Source organism: Typopeltis vanoorti, chromosome 16 (genome assembly GCF_054136105.1).
Source record: "Typopeltis vanoorti isolate ZY-2024b chromosome 16, IOZ_Tvanoo_1.0, whole genome shotgun sequence".
NCBI lineage: Eukaryota > Metazoa > Arthropoda > Arachnida > Uropygi > Thelyphonidae > Typopeltis > Typopeltis vanoorti.
In genome coordinates, this window is record NC_143564.1 from 81,222,288 (window position 1) to 81,243,213 (window position 20,926).

The window sequence follows — 20,926 nt, forward strand, 5'->3', positions numbered from 1 at the left end:
TGAAAGATAGGTCCTGTGTTAAAATTTACTCAAATTTTATAACACTCGCAGCTGAAGTGGATAAGAGAAATGGCCACACTTTGATACTACTTGAGTTTGCAAAGGCATCAAAACAATACCACGTGGGAAAAATATTACATCAGTTGGAGGAAGCTGGTGATATGACAGGGGAATTGCTGACAGACAGACATCAGAATATATATGGTGGTGTGGAATCTGAGAATGAGGATGGTTAGTAAAAAGTTCCTCAAGGTTCCATATTAGTGTCACTACTGTTTAATTTGTATATTATTAGTATAAGAAATGATTTCATGAGGAGTATTCAGCTATTTAGCTGACAATGTAAGACTGCAGAGGGCAATAGCCAATAAAGGTTATGCTGATATCCTATGGGATTTAAAAATGGCATTGTTCATCAACTGATGAAGTATAATGGTTGTCAATTTAATGTGGAAAAGTGTAAGGTTGTGCATTGGATGAAGAAATGCAGTACATATTTGTATATCATACTGATGATACTGGATCATAGGAAATTAACGAGGTTAGAGATCTGGAAGTGATGGTGGAGTTCAGAGGGCATACCGCAAAAGTTGGCAAAATAGTTCAAAGGATTACTTGGATTGTTGATCACATTGACAAATAGACACATGGAGGTTATTATCCATTTTATAAGGCTATGATATGGCTGCATCTTGACTAGTGTGAAAAGATTTCATCTCCTGGGTTTCTTGGGGATGAGGAGGTGGAGTGGATCCAGAGATTAATGAGCAATCTGGTAACTTATGTTCAGAATGCACTGTATAAAGACAAACTGAAAGTGAGTGGGCTGCAAAGTGTAGTTAATAGGCAGAAAAGAGAGGACGTGATAAAAATTAGAAGTTATAAGATTGATACTAAAGAAGTTTTTCAGTACATGGTGAGTAGGGAGAGACCCCCCCCTCCTCCCGAATTGTTTAAGAGTGTGGATAGTAAGGGTGTACCAAATATATTAGAGAGCTATGATTAGGTAGTGAATAATGGTTAACGTGGTTTTTCCTGTCATGAGTCTTCCAGCCCCATATTTATTTATTCTTATGACAAAAGGAATACAGAACAGTTACAGTTCAATGTCCAGTCTGGAAAGCCAATCCAAGGCCTCATCTGTCACCCTGTGGATGTCCTGTAGGCCACCACCATGAAATTGGTGCCTTGGGCAGTCGTTCACAATATGAGTAATCATCTGAGCCACAGGAGAACAATCACAATAAGGGTTGTCTAACAGCCCCCATTTATGTAGTAGGTAGCCACATCTGTCCTGGTTAGTTCTGATCCTGTTGATTGATGACCAAATCATCCTAGGAAGAGCAAAACCAGGCTGCAGAGCACTGGGATCTTCTACCTGGAAGCCATTTGTTGGGAGATTGTTGGACCAGTATTCTCTCCACATGTCAGGTGTTGATGGCAGGGCAGCTGAAGAGAGTTCGTCCATGGACCAGAAAGGCTTTCTAGATTTTAGGCGAAGACTAGGTGGATTTATGAGAGTCTGGTGCAGGGGCAGGAGTGGGTTGCTCATTGCTCGAAGCTTGTCTTCTCCGTATGTTTGGTGGAGCAATGTTAGATAGGACAGACAGCCAGGAGAGAGGGGGTGCTTTTCACTGTCCCACTAATTGTGCGCATGGTAGAGTTTAGCTGGTTGTCTATAATGTTAGTGTGTGCACTTCTTTCTCAGACAAGGGCACAATATTCTGCTTCAGAGAATGTAAGGGCTAGTGCAGACGACCTTAGGACTTCTGCGCCACAACCCCCAGGTTGTTACAGCAAGCCTTGAAATGATATTGTTTCTCGTTTTAATTTTGTTGGACAGGTTGGTGATGTGCCTTTTATAGGTTAGGCTTCTGTCCAGGCTCACTCCAAGGTCTTTCAGGTGAGGCTCCTGTTCTACCATTTTCCCACAGAAAGAAAGGTTGAGGTGTCGATTTGCCTCTGCATTGTTCAGGTGAAATACTGTGGACACAGTTTTTGTTGGATTTGACTTCAAGTTCCACTGCTTGAAGTACTCTTCCAAGATGTTCAGGTCTGTGTTCAAGGTTGATTCCAGGTTGGCAAAGGAGGTAGATTGATGCAGGATCGCTGTCATCAGCGTAATACTTTCTTGAGCTGGTATGTGGTACGTCATACATGTAGATGTTAAAAAGTAAAGGGGATAACACAGAGCCCTGTGGGAGACCATTGTGAAGAAATCTGGGCCTGCTCTTTTTTCTGCCAATATGGACCCAGATCTTTCTGTTGGAGAGAATGGATTCAAAAAGCTGGAAATTTTTTTGCATAGATAAATAGAATATTGGATTAGTTCTGAAGTGTAACTCTGTAGTACAAATTGAAAGAAACCATCGGGAAGAGAGGACTTTGTTAACAAGGTTATGATTCTTCTGATATCTTTCTTATAAAAGAAAACAGACACATATACCTCCTGTGGTTTTTTTCACAGGTGGTGATTGCCTTAGATTTTTTATTTATCTTTTTTTATGCAAAGAGGATCTGCAGAGAATGATATGTGAAGAATGATACTGGGAGGTCAAGCTTTATTTTCAGGTGTTGTTGAATCAATGTCATCATGATAAGAAAGAGGGGAGAGTACAAATTAGCACAAGTTATATGAAATGACCTTTGTAAGGGACCTTGGCATGAATGCTCTTTGTACAGGAAATGAATTTCTCTATTTGGTTCTTTCGGTGTCAGTTTTTAATTTGCTGATGGGTATTTTTGCATGCATCAGTGTAGGCTGTAGTCCTTGTCTTAAACCACTTTATACTTCTCACTCTTCTTTTTCACTTCTTCCAGCAACTCTGTCATATTTTCTCTCATTGCATATTTCTTACTTTTAAATTGTTTGTGCCTGCCCAAACAATCGACTCTTACTTCTCCTCTATGCAAACCAACAGCTTCACTAACATCCTTGATCTTCTGACCTGGGAAACATGCTTTTGTTACATTCTTAAGTGCCTCTTATCATAGAATCCTTTTACATAAATACAGTGCCCTCTCCTTTCTCACAGTTTTTTTTTTGCTCTCTCTCATAGCCTTCGCATTCACTTTTTCTTTCATTCTTTTCCCTGCTGTGCCATATACCAAACATTTCCCAAGTTACAGAAAAGTATTGAAAAATTTATTTCAAAAGTATTTAATTTGATTTCCTACACTTTTGCTAATTTCCATATCTGATTAAAAAATTCAGCATTAGTTCGAGAACAGCGCCCTCTAACGACATAATGTCCAAACAAGGTATAAAGCACTACATTATGTATTGCTGGTTTGGAAAGAAGCAAAAATAATCATAATATCAAAGAATGCAACTCACTGAATGTTAGAATTTCAAGAGAATATCTTATTCTCATTATATGGAAGACCTTTTGTAGAATGTTGATAAACAGAGTTAAAAAATTAAATAGATTAGGACATGCAGAAGTTAATTATAGAATAGTTAGAAATATGGAGTATCACATTTTTACTTTATGGAATATAATTGAACAGAGTATAGTTTAAAACCTCCATATACCTTATTTTTATAGATTTTGGTTTGCTTTTGAGAGTGCTGTTAGAGACATTTCAAATAATTGTTATAAATCATAAAATTCCTGAAATTTGCAATAATAATAATGATAATAAAAAGATAGCTGTGTTTTTGCATTACAGGCATCAGAATGGTTTTAGGTAAAGTTATGTAATGGTGATTACTTTTCAAAGGAGTTAAGAGTTAGATAATGAAATACGTTACAAGTAGGAGAAGAATATAATGGAATTTCACATCAGAGCAGTTAGAAGTTCTGGACTATGCAAATGACAGATTTAATATCAAAACAGTCTGATATGTAAGCAAGATCAGAAGCATAATAGATGAACAGCTGAAAAAGTTAAATTTAAAATAATTATTTATTAATTAAAAGCTTTTATAAAACTGAACAAGAAATGTCAAAAAGAATTTAACTAACTAGCACAGAGCAGAAGAAGTTAAGAATTTTATGTACTAGAAAGCTAATGATAATGAAGTAGGACTGAACAGAGAATCCAGTATGAGATTCTTGCATCAATTCCAAAATGTTATAATTTTGAAATGTTTAATACAAACTATGGACAAAAAATCTGATAATATTGACTACCACAGGACACTATAGTCTTTTGTAATTCAGATATTTATTTGTTTATATATTATTATTATTTATTTATTTATTAATTTAATTTTTTTTGTGACTCCCACCCATGAAAGATTGTAAATCTGCAGTACATTTCTACTGTGATGGACTAAGGAATCAGGATTTTTTTTTCTATTTTTACTGGCATATATTTCTTTGTATCTTTTTTATTTTATTTTATTATTATTATTATTATTATTATTATTATTATTATTATTTGCATAATCCAGAAATCCTGCACTAGAGGCTAAACATGGAACTTTCTCAAACCAATTTAGGCCTACAATAAGTGAGATGATGGTCTCACACCAGGTAATGAAATTCATCTCCCACCTTGTAGAAAATTGCAAACGTCCATGCCAACAGTGAGATTCTAGCCTTCAGCCTTTTGAATAAACTAACTACTCAGTCAACAGGCTAGCAAATTCCTGCTCAAAACTAGTTTTAAGGAGGAATTTTTTTTTCTCTCAAGAGATATCATAATTTTTTTCATTTTTTAAAATTGTTATATATATTTATACCTTTTATGTTGTTATGCAGTTTTGTATCCTTCTACATGTGCATGAAGATTGATAACCAATTAAAAAAATATTTCAGTAATGAAATTCATTCATCTGACATATTTGCACAGGAGCAGTCATATGCTATATACATATGAAGTTCTAACAGTCCCTCAATCTACTGAGCTATTCAGGGATCGTAACTGAAGGATCACTGTTTTTGATGGTCTTATATTATTCATTAGATGTTACTCTATGTTTAATGCATCTGCTCTAGCTGTGTTTCAGTATTTCCAGTTTTCAATAGCTATTAGTACCTTGTAAATGAATGACTGTTCTTGGATTTTCTCTATCACTGTATGGGGTGTTACAAAATATCGTATACAACTTTGCAGGAGAACAGAGAATAACTCAGAAAATGTACAAAAGCTGAGTGACTGTCATAATGTAGTGAAACACGTCAATTTTTGATCATGTAACTATTACCAAAACACCATTCAATTAATGCTGGGGTCCCACAAGGTTCAGTTCTCTCACTGATCCTCTTCCTTCTATATATCAACGACCTACTTCAGTTGACCTCTAACCCAATACACAGTTTTGCAGACTACAGCACATTACACTCCTCCCTCTCATTTGACAAACTCTACTCTGCACAACTCGCTCCAACCCACAGAACATCAACCACCACTGCCCTTAATTCTGACCTCCAAGCCATCCACCAATGGAGCTCAGATAACCTCGTAGTAAAATACTAGTAAAACCCAGTTCTGTCTTATTTCTCGCAAAAAAGAACCATTTCCCCCCAAACATTGTTCTTGACAACACTCAAATTCCCAGACAAGATGAGATTTCTTTTCTCAGAATTACCCTGACATCAAGCCTCTCCTGGCATAAACACATCACAACCATTGCATCCTCAGCTTCCAAAAAAACTAGGTTTTTGCTCAATATGCTACTTCACCTCTAAACAGCTATTAGCATTATACAAATCACAAATCCGCCCAGCTATTGAATACTGCTCTCATGTTTGGAGTTGGGCTCCTAAAAGCTCCATCAAAATACTTGACTCAATAGAGAGGAGAGCAATTAGACTGATAAATGACCCTTCTCTCACCAACTCGCTCTCCTCACTTTCACACAGACGCTTGGTCTCTGCAATTTGTGTATTCTGTAAATATTTCCATGGGAAATGTTCATCGGAAACAGCATCAGTAATTCCCCCACTCTGTACTAAGCCCATCAGAACACATACAGCTGCTGCCCAACATCCTTTCACAGTACACCTTGAAACCCACAGAACAAGTTTCTTTTCCTCCTCCTTCATCCCTGCTACTGAGGTACTGTGGAATAGTCTTTCCCCCTTGACATATTTCCCAAGGAATACAACATACAGGCTTTTAAATCAAATGTAAACAAGTTTCTCCTTTCCCAACCCACTACCGATGTACGGTACTAATGTAGTATAGATTGTCCAGCCAACCATCTCACATATGGGCCCAACATTAAAAAAAAAAAAAAAAATGACACCACCAAATGGTGTGATATGGCACACCATTTGAAAATGCAACTTCCAATGGTGCAGAACGGGCATGTTGTGTGTTTTGGTTTGAGAAAATGAAGTCTGCAACATAAGTTCAGAGGAATTTCTGCATGCAATACAGCAAAGAACCTCCTAGAAGGCACACGATCATGGCACAAGAATTTTGTGGAAACAAGTTGTTCTGTTCATCATCCCAGGTCAATGGGAAAGTTGATGCTGTTGTTGAAGTTCAGGAAAGTTTCCAGAGAAGCCTTGGAAAGTCAACTAGATGGGCATCTCATCAAATTGGAATTTCGCATGTGACTGTGTGGTGTGTTTTACGACAGCATCTACAATTAAGGTCCTACAAATTTACTCTTGTACAACATTTGAAGAAAGATGATAAGAAGATATGCCAGGATTTCTGTACAGAAATGATCAGTTGGATAGAACAAAATAAGGACTTTTTGGACACTATTGTTTTCAGTGACGAGTGTACTTTTCACATAAGTGGGGAAGTGAAAATCCACATGGCATTGTAGAATATGTTCATGGCACCCCAAAGGCCAACGTTTTTTGCACTATAAGCAAGAAGAAAGTGTATGGACCCTTCTTTTTTTTTTTGGGATCTACTGCTACTGGTGGTATGTATCTGGACACGTATGACCACAATGAATGCTTATATTTCCAGCAAGATGGAGCACCTCCTTGTTACTTGACAGACGTAAGGCCATACCTTGACACCCATTTTCCAGGCAGATAGATTAGTAGGCGGGCATTTGTAGCATGGCCCCACATTCCTCTGCCCTTACACTGTTAGATTTTTTCTTGTGGGGTTTGCAAAAGATAGTGTTTTATCACCACTACCAGCTAATTTGGATGAGCTGCATTCCAGAATTACTGCTGCCATTGCTGAAATTACACCAGATATGCTCTGCTGCATGTAGCAGAAAATTGATTACAAATGGGATGTCTGCAGAATTACTGGAGGCAGTCATATTAAATTTTAACTGTCTGTGTTGAAACTTCAAGTGTTACACTACATTTGCATGGTAATAAAAATTGTTCATCTATCACTATTTACCTTCTATGAGGTGTGGCTATTAAATAACGAGACTGGTTGCAAAAATGTGGTTTATTATTACAATTGTACAACGTAATTGTTATCCCCTTCAACATACTCCTCTCCTCTATTTATACATCATTGTTCAAAGCAGTGTTGCCAGTCTTCAGGTGTTATTTGCTTCAGTAGTGCTGCCGTTTTCTCCTTTATCTCATCCACTGAATGAAAATGGGTGCCCTTCAATGGGGATTTCAACTTTGGAAAAAGATAAACATTGCATGGAGCTAAGTCCGGCGAGTAAGGTGGATGGTCCAACACTGGGATCTTCTTATCAGCCAGATACTGCTTTACAGACAGTGCACTGTGGGCTGGAGCATTGTCCTGATGGAGAATCCAAGCATTGTTCTTCCACAGATCGGGTCTCTTCTTCCCCACTCATTCTCCCAGCTTGGCTAGAACCTCAAGGTAATAATGTTGGTTAACTCTCTGATCCCACAAGGAATTTGAGATTAATGCACTGTTTGAGTTTAAGTTAGACATTATTCCAACAAAGTGACTTCACGTGTTTCTTTTATAACTGCCTACAGACTAACTACGAGCGACAGCGAACAATGCTTATCTCATCTGCTTCTAGAACCCTTCAAGGTCATTCATGGTGCAAGCTCATTCCACTGCTACGAGTGCACGATTCACAGCGCACCTTGTCTCATTATTTAATAGCCACACGTTGTATTGTCATTCAAAGTTGTATACCCCCTTTTGAAGCACCTTGTATAATTGGTGATCTTATTGAATTATTTAATAATTTTTTAGGTACATATTCAAATCATATATCAAAAATATCGGTATTACGACTCAGTAACATTTTTGAATACTTCTTTTCACAGAATATGTTTTTGGATCACAAACTACCATTGTCTTTCTTGAAAGTCATGCACCTTGTGAACATCCTTGGAGAAGAACCTAGTTTGTTCTTCTACAAGTTTCTATTCAACAATGTTTTAGTCTCTTAAGTATGCTTACATAAATATTACCTGGAACACTTGTAAAAAAATTAATTTGTAATTCTTGCCTTCAGGTATTAATCTTTTTGTAGATTGGAAATAAGGTCTACTTCAATCATCTGGAATTCAACCAATTCTAATCATGCTTTCTGACTAATGCAATGTAGCCATTGCAAAACTTTTATACCTCCATATTTGAACATTTCTGATCTAAAATCATCTACTCCCACTGCCTTTCCTCTTGTTTCAGGCTTTTAATCGTTTTTTCTATCTTAAGTACTGATCTACTCCTGTTTACATTCCTTGTGAATATTTTTTATTACTGTTTGGTTACTAATAGTTTCATTTAACAGTCTTTCAATGTAATTACTTTTAGACATCTAGAATACCTTTATATTTGAATCCTTCTACTGTACACTCTTTTGCTCATTGCTAAGATTTTTCCAATAGCCTTCTGAAAATCTAGAATACCTTTATATTTGAATCCTTCTACTGTACACTCTTTTGCTCATTGCTAAGATTTTTCCAATAGCCTTCTGAAAACGTTGTCACCTTCCTGGTATTTATCTTTAATGTTCTTACAAAAGTCTTTCTATGAGTTTTGATTAGCTATTATTACACCCAGCTTACATTTTCCTCTGTATTCTTTTTGGGCATCTGCTGTCTTATTTTCTAGGAAATTTTGGTACGCTTCTTTTTCAGGAATACTTCTTTAAACTTGTCTACCTTGGTGTTCTTATTTTTCTATCCTTACAGACATCTTCACCACATCCTCCCTAACTGAATCAGTCATTCAGTGTTTTCTTCAGAGTTTCACAGAGTCTCCCAGATTTGGTTCTTGTTTTTGAACTGTTTCATTTTTCTTGAATAATGTTTGTTCAGTTGAGCCTACAGTTCACCTGTAAAAGTTGTTCAACTTTAATTATTTTTAAAACTTTTTTTATATAAAAAATGTGTTAAAATAGTGATATTTATTTTTATCCTACTTAAAACTATGTTATGATCACCTCCAGTTTCACATCTTCCGAATACTCTTGTCTGAACCAGCATGAATATATCACTATTAATGCATTTTTGAAAATTATGGAGACAACTACCGTGTTTGAATAAAAACTTTAGTTTAATATAAATAAAATCTACAATTCGACGTTTTGACCTTTATGTCAAGGTCATCTTCTGGAGCGTACAAATATACACAAGAAACAAGCTATACTACAATCAAACTGGTTCGTTAAAGACACTGACCAACCATTACCACAATTGTTGGACTGACTTCTGGCGGGGGAAAAAAAAAAATTAAAAATAAAAAATTATACATCAACGCTAGAGTCCTATTATTTGTGTTGTCTACTATATACATATATTAACACCATTCCAGCCAGTTGGAGTGGGATGGTTTCTAATACTAGCAGATTGGCTAGAGTCCTGACTTATGTTGAATCTTTCATATTAGGAAGGCTGAATGTGTGCTATCCAGATCCTTGGAATTTTCATGCCATCTTTGTTATTGATATTTGGGTGGTTTATCAGGATTTCACAGGATTCCTTAAATTTTCTTTCATACTAGGTTTTTGTGCGAAAGAAAATTTTTAGAAGTAATGATTTTAGAACTAAAAATCATTAGTGACACATTCATAAATAATGGCTATAACAAAAATACTGTCAATAAAATACTCTATAAAACTACAACAAAAACGAATCTAGATTACAGTAAAACCATAACCATCCCATACATTAAAGGGTAATCAGAAAAATTCAACAGAATCCTACAACATTATAACCTCAATGCCACCTTTAAACTACCCACTAAACTTAAAACCATATTCAGCTCCTCTAAGGATCCTCTCCTCCCATTAGCACATCCTGGAGTCTATTGCATCCGCTGCACCTGTAACTTACCGTACATTGGTGAAACAGGATGGACAATCCCTATACGCAAGAAAGAACACATTAGACACATTAAATATAACCATTATGGTGAAGCAGGCCTCTCAGACCACGCACTTAACACCTTACACCAAATCAACTGGAAAAGCACCTGCTCCTTGCACCGCACAAAAACCTGGTACGAAAGAAAATTTAAGGAATCCTGTGAAATCCTGATAAACCACCCAAATATCAATAACAAAGATGGCATGAAAATTCCAAGGATCTGGATAGCACACATTCAGCCTTCCTAATATGAAAGATTCAACATAAGTCAGGACTCTAGCCAATCCGCTAGTATTAGAAATCATCCCACTCCAACTGGCTGGAATGATGTTAATATATGTATATAGTAGACAACACAAATAATAGGACTGTAGCGTTGATGTATAATTTTTTATTTATTTTTTTCCCCACCAGAGATCAGTCCAACAATTGTGGTAACGGTTGGTCAGTGTCTTTAACGAGCCAGTTTGATTGTAGTATAGCTTTCTTGTGTATATTTGTACGCTCCAGAAGATGACCTTGACATAAAGGTCGAATTGTAGATTTTAGTTATATTAAACTAAAGTTTTTATTCAAACACGGTAGTTGTCTCCATAATTTTCAAAAATGCATTTGGATCACCGTGCAAGCCTAAAAGAAAGGATATCACTATTAACAATAATGTAGTCAATGAGGTTTTTCTTATTTTTTGCGTCTCCTGCCCACATGAACTTGTGCACATCGTCATGTTGGAGCATAGTGTTAGTTATGACCAGGCTGTTTCCCCGAGCAGAAAACAGCAGTTACCATTACTATTAGCCTTATTCTTTTCTCCAAATTTTCCAAAAACGTTTTTATATGCATGGTGTGATTCATTTACTACTCTGCTCTTTAGATCTTCAGCAAGGACCACCTTTTCCATGCTTTTTATTCAACTGCGTGCTCTGACTCAAAAAAATTCCACCTCTTCTTCCTTATGAGAACCTTCTATGAGACCATAGACACAAATAAGTTTCATTGTCCATTTCCCCATTTTGAAGTTTACCAACAACTCTGTTTGAAATTGTCTTTCATTCAAGAAGTTTATCTTCATGTTTGGTGTTGAATGCTGTCATTACTCCTTCTGTTCCTTGATTGTTGCTGCTTGAATATAATATTCTATACTTATTATTTAGTAGGATCTCATCTGTTTTAGTTTCTGTCTCAGTAATGGTAGTTATGTCCATGTACTTTTCTAGTTCTGCAAGTTTGATTTTCCTTTCCATTGATACTTCTCATGTTGATGGTTTCTATTTCAATTCTTTTGATGTTGGGTTTGTTCTTATTCACTGATTATGGCTTGACAGTTTTCAGAAAAGCACGACCCATACCATGCACATGAAGTGTTGGATGATGGCACTTTCTAATAAACAGAAAGAAAGAAATTGGAAATTCATTTAGAATAGCAATTTTTTTTTTTTTTTTTCCCACTTTGAATAGATTTTTTATATGGAGTGGTTGATGAATGAAATGCATTGCTAGAATGGCATCATGACTGTGGGGAATAATTTGAAGGTTCAGTATGATAGACAAATTGCTATAAGTAGGTCTCCTGTAGCAAGTCTATCCTTCATGGATGTTACTATAATAATATGTAACAAGAAATTATATTCTTGTTTAATCCTTTATCAAGGCTGTATCCTGGGCAGAAAACCAGCAGGTACCATTACTATTAGCCTTGTACTTTTCTCCAAATTTTCCAAAAACGTTTCTGTGTGCCTGGTGGAATTCATTTACTACTCTGCTCTTAGATCTCCATAAATTGCCAAGCCCTAATAACTAAAAAAAAAAAATTCCCCCACTTCTTCGTTAGGAGAACCTTCTATGGGACCATAGAAGGTTGTGCAATGTGTGCACCAACTGTGATGAGTCTCCAAACTCCATGGAGATGCCATAAATAATAAATAAATCCAAATGCAAAGTTTGTGCATGAAATATCTTCACAACAAGACTACTTATAAACCTGAGTTTATAAGTAGGCTGTTGAGTTCCCATCAATTGCTTCAGTATCTCATAATGCAAAAACATCATGGGAAGAGCCACTACTTAGACTAGTTTTGACCTCAATAAAGGTTAAAACTGATGACAAAGAAGGTGAAGTCTTCTCATCAGTGACATTATCTTATTATTAAGTAAATATCCAACAAGTAGCCCAGTTGTGAAGATGTTCATGCACAAACCTTTCTTGTTTAATCCTTTATCCAAGTGCATATAATTGCTTGTCAGTTATAATGAAATTCATATGCATCAGAGCATATGTTTCCTTTTTTTTTTTTTTTTTATGTTACACAGCATGCATAGGGATTGCCAGCCTATAGGAAATCAGTGCAACATGGGTAGGTGTCAAGAAATGATTCATATAATTTTGCACCACTGAGATGAAGCCTTTTGACTCTTTATTTTAGTAAATACTTTATGCACCAACTGAGAGTTCACTTATGAAAAATACACCTCTCCAGCCTTTGAGTTGCTTAGTACTGAATGAGAGTTTTTGCTCTCTTAAGGTTTCTGCCTGGTCTCTGCAAAGAACCAACTAGTTCGAAACAGCTGTCAGGCCAGTGAAACCTTATCAGAATGGACCAATAGAAGACGAATATATGGACACTTTGGGCAAGCGATCATGTCTCCTATAAGGCCCCTTGGGCAATCATAAATGCCAGCGAGTCTATTCCCATATGCTCTCCGGTCAAATTTCTTAAAACTTTCATAGTTTGCATTCTGCTTTGAAATTCTGGATTTAATATCCACTTAATTTATATAATTTTGCATCACTGAAATGAAGCCTTTTGGCTTTTTATTTTAGTAAATATAATCTGATTCTTTTTGAAGAGCTGTAGACTGTAGTCTTTGGAGAATACTTTATTGAGAAGGCTGTTCCACAGAATCGGTGTAGATGAAATAAAGATGAACAGGAGTAGCAGGTTTGATGAGGCAGCATATCTGCTGCAAAAAAACGAGTAGTTGTTGGTCATGTTGCTGCATGGCTAGTAGGAAATGATGGAGGGGAGGCATGATAATACCAATTCTGTTGATCAGTGATCATGGATTTCCCTTTAGAAGAGATACAATGCAGGAGAGATTCTGTAAGAGTGAGAGAAGGGGGTGTCAATTAGCTGGAGAAGTGTCAAGAATTTTTAGAAAGGTCTTAGGTGCAACACCAAAAATGTGAACAGTATGCTGTGGTTTAGCAGATTTGTGTTTTGTATTGTGTTATTAATAGACAGGTTGAAAAAGTTTTTGGCAAGTCCCAGATGCTCTAAATGATGTAGTTGTGCCAGGAGACTATGATTGTTGTAATTTGGAGTTTGGTCAAGTACAAGAGACCTAGTTGTGAATGTCTTACATCATTTAAGGTGTCTATGCCACAAATGTTGAAGTTAATGTGGAAGTGTTTTTTTGTAAATATGGTATTGACCCTGCATATACACCTTGCTCTTTTTCTCTTCAGAAAGTACTTTTCAGACAAACTGGACTTTCTGTGGGGAAAATATTGCAAGAACACTAGTTATACATCATTAATAAGAATCTGAGAAATTAGTCTAAATGCAGCATGGAATTGATGTGATTGTGCATCTGGAGTAGCAGTAGTGCATTCTAAACCACAGAATCTTCTGTGGTTTAGAATGCACTGCTGCTACTCCAGATTTGAACATTTATTTAAAGAGTTCTGAAGCCCTGCTGCATCATCCTAATTTTAATTGAAACAGCTGCCTCTCCTTGTCAGAAATCTGGGAAAGTCTCATTCTTATTAGACATCAGTATCCCCCCCCCCCATTCTATATATCAGTTACTGCATCTCACCCACATTAGATTCTTTTTATACCATCATGTAGCTAGTGCTTTTTTAAAATAATCCATTGTTAATGTTTTGTCATGTATATATTAGCTTATCTGCCTTTGAAGATGATCTGGTATCTTCTGGTTGAAATATCTGACAAATAACTTCAATTTTTACTTTACTTTATATATCTATATTACTTTACTTATTTAATTTTTTACTTTAATTTATTTCATTTATCCTTGTGTCTGTGTGTAGACATTTCTCATCATTATGGCACAAGTGTCATTTAAACAATACAGTTCTTCATAAAGGAGAGGCTCTATAACAAATATAGTAAATTATAGGCGAATTAGTATGTCAGGAATTGTGGTCAGGATATTGGAGATTTTGGTAAAAGGCAGAATTGAGGACTCATAATGAACAGGAATATGATACTTTATAGGGGGAATCATGGATTTTGAAGGGTAGGTTTAAAATAATCTGCTTGCTTTTCTTAAGAAACTGATGCTAGAGTTTGATAAAGAAAATGGCTACACATTGATACTGCTGGCTTTTGCAAAGGCATTCAGCAGGAAACTACATACAGGTCTATTATATAAATTGAATGATATATAAATGAGGATGGATATGAAGATAGTAATTTTGGATATGAAACTGGCTGAGGGATAGCCCTTAATGAGTAGTATATGTGGGAATTAAATCCAGGAGAAGATGAATGACTGGTGATTTAATGGAGGGCTCAGTACTTTGTCTTCTTATGTTAAATTTTTATATCAACGGTAGAGAAAATTATTTCAGATAAACTATTCAGTTTAGCTATTACTCTTTCTAAACTTTGCTTCATAGGCAATGAAAATGACAGAGATATCATATTTATCATGCTGTGTTTATATATGGAAGTTATACAAAATATACAGTGACTTAATGGAGTAGTTCTGATTTTTTTTAAGCTTTTCTGTACCATGTCTGTGCTTTGTAGATGTTAATTGATATGAAGCTAAAAGTATTATGATAATAAAAATCTCGGAGTTTCATTTCTCATTTAGGTGTCGATTCACGATATTTTGATTTATATGATCCTCCTGATGATGTAACCTGTGTTGACCTTGATACCAATTCTATTCATCTGTAAGTATTTTGTTTTTAAGAACAAAAAATTGAGATAAGATAGCTTGTAGATATGTTGCTGCTCTGAGAGTATGATATGTCTTTATTATATTGAATTCTTAGTTTAAAGAAAAACTAAGAATATCAAAATATAAAGTAGCTAATTCAGGATTCAATTGATTTTGCATAATATAAGAATGTAGTCTTTTCACTCTGGTATCAGTCTACAAGTAACATGCTACTATAATTCTAAACTGATTTTTTTTTGTGGAAAGGGGAGGGGTTATTATGCTCTCAATAGGTGCACTAGTAGATTCATAATTTTTCTGATTGGGGATTTCATTATCCCTCATTTTCTGTCTTATAAAGCATTTCTCATTTCACTATTAAATGGGCTGCTTTTTTAACAACAAAAAAATTCCCTCCCAGCCATTTCACCCCTTCCCTTCATATCCTGTAAATTATATATTTAGTTTAATCCTTTATCCAAGTGTAAGCAAACAAAATTTGCGCCTGAAGTATCTTCAGGACTGGGGCAACCCGTGGCAAAGGTGGACTAAGTTCTCATCACTTTCCTTATCCCATAATGCAAAGCACATCTCCTTGCAGACATGTATAATGCTATGCATTATGGGAAGGGTCACTATCCAGACCGGTTTCGACCTTTATTGAAGTCTCTTCAGTGGGAGCCAGACCCAGAGGTGATACCAAGGTTGAAGCAATGCAGAACTCATATTTTCATATGCCAGTTGGCAAAAGGTGTCACACCTTATTATTAAATTACTCTGGATTAGAGAAAGATGTTGGAGTTTTTTCCCACTTGGTTAGACTATAAATTGCAAACTTTGTTTGCTTACACTTGGATAAAGAATTAAACTAAATATATAAATTATAGTCTAACCAAGTGGGAAAAAACTTCCAAATCTTCCTCTTTTTGGCAACTGGCATATGGAAATGTGGCTTCCGCATTGCTTCCACCTTGGTATCACCTCTGAGTCTGGCTCCCATTGAAGAGACCTCAATAAAGGTTGAAACCGGTCTGGGTAGTGACCCTTCCCATAATGCATAGCATTATATATGTCTGCAAGGGGATGTGCTTTGCATTATGGGATACTAAGGAAAGTGATGAGAACTTAGTACACCTTTGCCATGAGTTGCCCCAGTCAGAGAAGTTACTTCAGGCACAAACTTTGTTTCTTACACTCGGATAAAGGATTAAACTAAATATATAATTTATAGTCTAACGAAGTGGAAAAAAACTTCCAACATCTTCCTTTCCTGGTTTTGCTAATGTTTAATTTTCTCTTCTGTTTAAGTGACTCTGCCATCTTACACTATCTTTGCATACACATTCCTGAATATTAACATATTCACACAAGGCATGGACTAATTTTTTCAAAAACAAACTATCATACTATTTAAGATAATTTCTAGTAGCACTTTTCTTGAAAACATGAGCAGGTCATCTTTGTGCACTTGAAAATAAATAGGATATTTTTAATACATTTACTTGTTTTTCACTTTCAGAAGACTAGAAAAAAAGTGGTCTTGCAAAATATAGTGAATAATGTTTACCTCCTTTCCATTGATACATGCATCATGTAAAACATTTTTACATGCATGTATTTTAAATGCAGTTCAGTTTCTTAATAGTATTTCAAAATAAATGATAAAAATTTATTATCTATATTATTCAATACCAAATAAGAGGATAATCTTGAATGGGTTTAACTTTAATAGTCTAACCAAGTCTATTTAGAGCTGTTGCACAAACTGAATAAGAATTCAGCAATAGGGACTGATGGAATATCATCACGTGTGCTAAAAGAGTGTTCAGCTGAACTAGTTATCCCTTTAACCAGGCTATATAATTTGAATCTCAGAAAAGGGAAGATTCTGCAGGAATGGAAATAATATATGGTAATCGCATTGCACAAGGGTGGTGTAAAGACCGATGTATCCAACTATCGACCAATCAATATCTCAGGAGTGGTGGTGAAGATTTTGGAAAACTTGGTTAGGGTTCGCATTCAGAAATGGGTTGACAGTGAATCTCTATTCTGTTATGAATAGCATGGGTTTACTAAGGGAAAGTTATGTTTTAGCAACTTGCTCATTCTATAATAATGTTACCATTGAATTAGACCAGGGGAATGGAACCATGATACTTTTGGATTTTGCTAAGGGTTATGACAGAATATAGCATGGAAGACTGTTGCATAAATTGGAGAATATGGGTTTGGATTATAAAATATTAGCATGGATAAGAGGATGGCTGACTGACAGATATGAGAAAGTCATATATATGAGAGTTGTGAGTAATGTAAATTGTGCAAGATTTAAGGTAGCTAGTGGTGTACCACGGTGATCAGTCCTTCGTACCACTGTTATTCAATTTGTACAATAATGATATTAGGAAGCGTTTGACAGTCAACATACATCTATATGCTGATGATTCAAAGATAGGTAGGATAATCAGGAATGCTGCTAATATGCAGTACTTGCAGAATGATTTGAATAGGCTGGAATTGTGAGCATGGGAAATGGATGTCATTTCGATATCAGTAAATGCAAAGTCATGCACTTTGGCATGATTAGATATTCAATATTGTATTATATTGGTGGGATTATGCTAGAGGAAACTGATCAGGCTAGTGATCTTGCAGTGTTCAGGGGCCATGTAGCAGTGATTGCAAATACAACTCAAAAGATAATTGGAATGCTGAAACAAACTTTCATATGCAAAGATAAGGATGTGATTTTGCCTCTTTACAAGGCCTTGATAAGACCTGACTTGGACTAATGTGCTCAGGTCTGATCTCTGGTTTCCATTGTGATTCTGATACAGTGGAGAGACAGATTGAGAATTTGTAGATTGCAGACACTAGCAAACAGGAGAAAGACGGGTGATATGATTGAGACTTTCAAACTTCTGAAAGGGTCATACAGGATTTCAGTTATGGAATTTTTTATTTTATGGAGGGTGGGGAAAGGACAAGAGGACATCCTTAGAAGTCAAGAATGAATGCTGCTAAGAAGAGGGTGAGGACTAGATTTTTCTTTCATAATGTGGTGCTTGATTGGAATGGATTGCTATTAGATGTTGTAAGTGCAAGCAATGTGAATGAATTCAAAATAAGTATGATAGCTGGTGCATGTAATATGTGTCTCTGTTAATAATAATAATAATATTTATTATTATTATTATTTATTCTGTATAAGTAACATTTAGACATAGTCAAAAACTAATTTAGAAAGATTAACTACAGATATTTTGATTCATGTAACAGTGGTCATTGTCAGTGTAATACATTTGGTAATCAAAGAATTAAACAACAGTGAAGATATATGGGAAATGGAGTTTCTCCTGATATGCAGTTGCGAGACAGCCAGTTAAAAACCCAATATGATCTTTTGAAGTGTGTGCATGCATGCATGCATCAAGTGCATCCAGATTAACTAAAACTACATGATCTAATCAAGAGTTAAGTTTATCTCATTAACTTTTGGTGGGGATTACTGATTAATGAGTAGGTTTTACGTTCTCATTAGATATATCTATTTTGCATTTATAATCAGAAGATTCAGAAATAGCAGTAATTTTGCTTTGCCTGCTTTAGTTATAAAATTTTTTTAATACCATGTAGGGCTTCAATTCTGAATATGGAATATCTGAAAGTGAAAGTTTAGGATTATGAATAATTTTGGCTACTTCAAAACATAATTGATTTTTATCATTTGTCATGCGAAAGGTTCAATATTATGCATAATATCTAAATAAGGAAAATGTTTTGGTATAATAGAAAATATATGGCCTCTAGTAAGACCATTTTGCCAAGATTTATCTGAAACTACGTCAAATTTATGTGAAACTAAGTCATTCTTTTGTATGAAATCAATTTACGGCACTCTAAAAGAGAACTTTCTTATATTATCCATTAAATTTCTACTTTGGATTCAGAGCTACCTGTCAGTACAGAGGATTTGAAATTGGAAGTGATCACCATTTAGTCTTGAGCAGGATAGAATTGAATTTCATATTGAAAAGAAGAAGAACATATAAGAAAGTTTTAAAGCGAATAAAAGTTTAGCAGCTCTCATATGTGAAATGTAGACTAAAATACACAAACATTATTCAAGAAAAAATGAAAGAGTTGGAGAACAGGAACCAAACCTCGGAGATTCATTGACAAGCCCTGAAGAAATCACAGATTGATTCAGCTAGAGAGGCATATAGTGAGGTTGTCTGCAAGGATAGAAAAATCAGAACTCCATGGTGGAGACAGGAAGTGAAGAGGCAATGAAGGAAAAGAAGAAAGCATATCAAAAGTTCTTGGCAAATAAGTCAGCTTGTGCTCTTAGAGAATACAGAGACAAATGCAAGAAAGCTACACACTTAGTAAAACTAGCTAAACAAAAGTAATGCGAAGACTTTTGTAAGAACATAGAAAATATTTTGGGAAAATTTGGAGAAAAGAGCAAAGCTAATAATAATGGCAAATATCTGTTGGATTTCTGCTCCATGGACTGGTTATTACTAACACCATATTCCAATATAAAAATGTTCACAAATTCACATGGAGAGAAAAAGCAAGGAATAAGAAAAGTCATTGACTATGTTATTGTTGATAGTGATGTTTTCTCCCTGGTGCAGAACACAAGCATGTAAAGAGGATATGAAATTGGAAGTGATCACTATTTAGTCTTGAGCAGGATAAAATTGAATTTCAAAATGAAAAGAATAATATGTAAGAAAGTTTTAAAGCGAATAAAAGTTCAGCAGATCTCAGATGTGAACTTTAGACTAAAATATACAAAGATTATTGAAGAAAAAATGAGAGTTTGAGAACTGGAACCAAACCTTGGAGATTCAGTGGCAAGCCTTGAAGAAAATCCTGATTGATTCAGCTAGAGAGGCATATGGTGAAGTTATCTGTAAGGTTAGAAAAATTAGAACTCCATGGTGGACTCAGGAAGTTAAAGAGGCAGTGAAGGAAAAGAAGAAAGCATATCAAAAGTTCCTGGCAAATAAGTCAGCTTGTGCTCTTAGAAAATACAGAGACAAATGTAAGAAAGCTAAACAGTGTGTAAAACTAGCTGAACAAAAGTCATGGGAGGACTTTGGCAAGAATATAGGAAATAAATATCAAGAAGGTGTCAAAATATTCTGGAGGTTGTTGAAGAAGCTTAGGAATGGAGGAAAGAGTGCTGTAAAAGGAGTTAGAGATGATAAAGGTGACATGAAAATGAGAAAAAAAGATATCCTTGAAGTATGGAGTGATTACTTCGAAAAATTGCTAAATGAAACAAGCAGTGATAGCACAGTAGTAAAAAACACTCAGCAGGCATACAGTCAGGAATACCCATCCATACTTGAAGTAGAAAAAGCCATCCAAAACCTGAATGGAAAGGCAGCAGGAGTGGATGATGTTCGACCAGAAATGCTCAAATATGGAGGTATAAATCTCTTACAGTGGCTGCACTGCATAGTGCAGAAGGCCTGAACAGAGGGACAAATTCCAGACGATTGGAGTATAGCTCTCATAGTACCCCATATATAAAAAGAGAAATAAAACTGAATGTGAGAATTTCAGAGGTATTTTTCTATCAAGTGTTCTTGGTAAGATTTATGCAAGTATACTTGAGAAATGGTCGAGAAGGATTGTGGAAGAAAAGCTTGGTGAAGAACAAGCTGGTACCAAAGATTGATGCCAAATAGAGGCTGTCAGGATCAGATCTTCACTTTATAACAGATAGTTGAGAAATCATGGGAATATAACAAAGATCTGTATTTAAGTTTTGTCAATCTGGAAAAGGCATACGACAAGGT

The 20,926-nt window shown here is 35.5% G+C and overlaps 1 protein-coding gene across 2 annotated transcripts in view; it reads left to right on the plus strand.

The window, feature by feature from the left end:
• The window catches only part of Crag (DENN domain-containing protein Crag), a 718,705-nt gene that overhangs the window by 232,039 nt on the left and 465,740 nt on the right, over positions 1-20,926 (plus strand). For both annotated transcript variants that reach the window (XM_090406570.1, XM_090406571.1), the window contains exon 12: positions 15,036-15,117. In XM_090406570.1, coding sequence (XP_090262696.1) covers positions 15,036-15,117 — 82 coding nt within the window. The remainder of the gene's footprint in view (positions 1-15,035; positions 15,118-20,926) is intronic.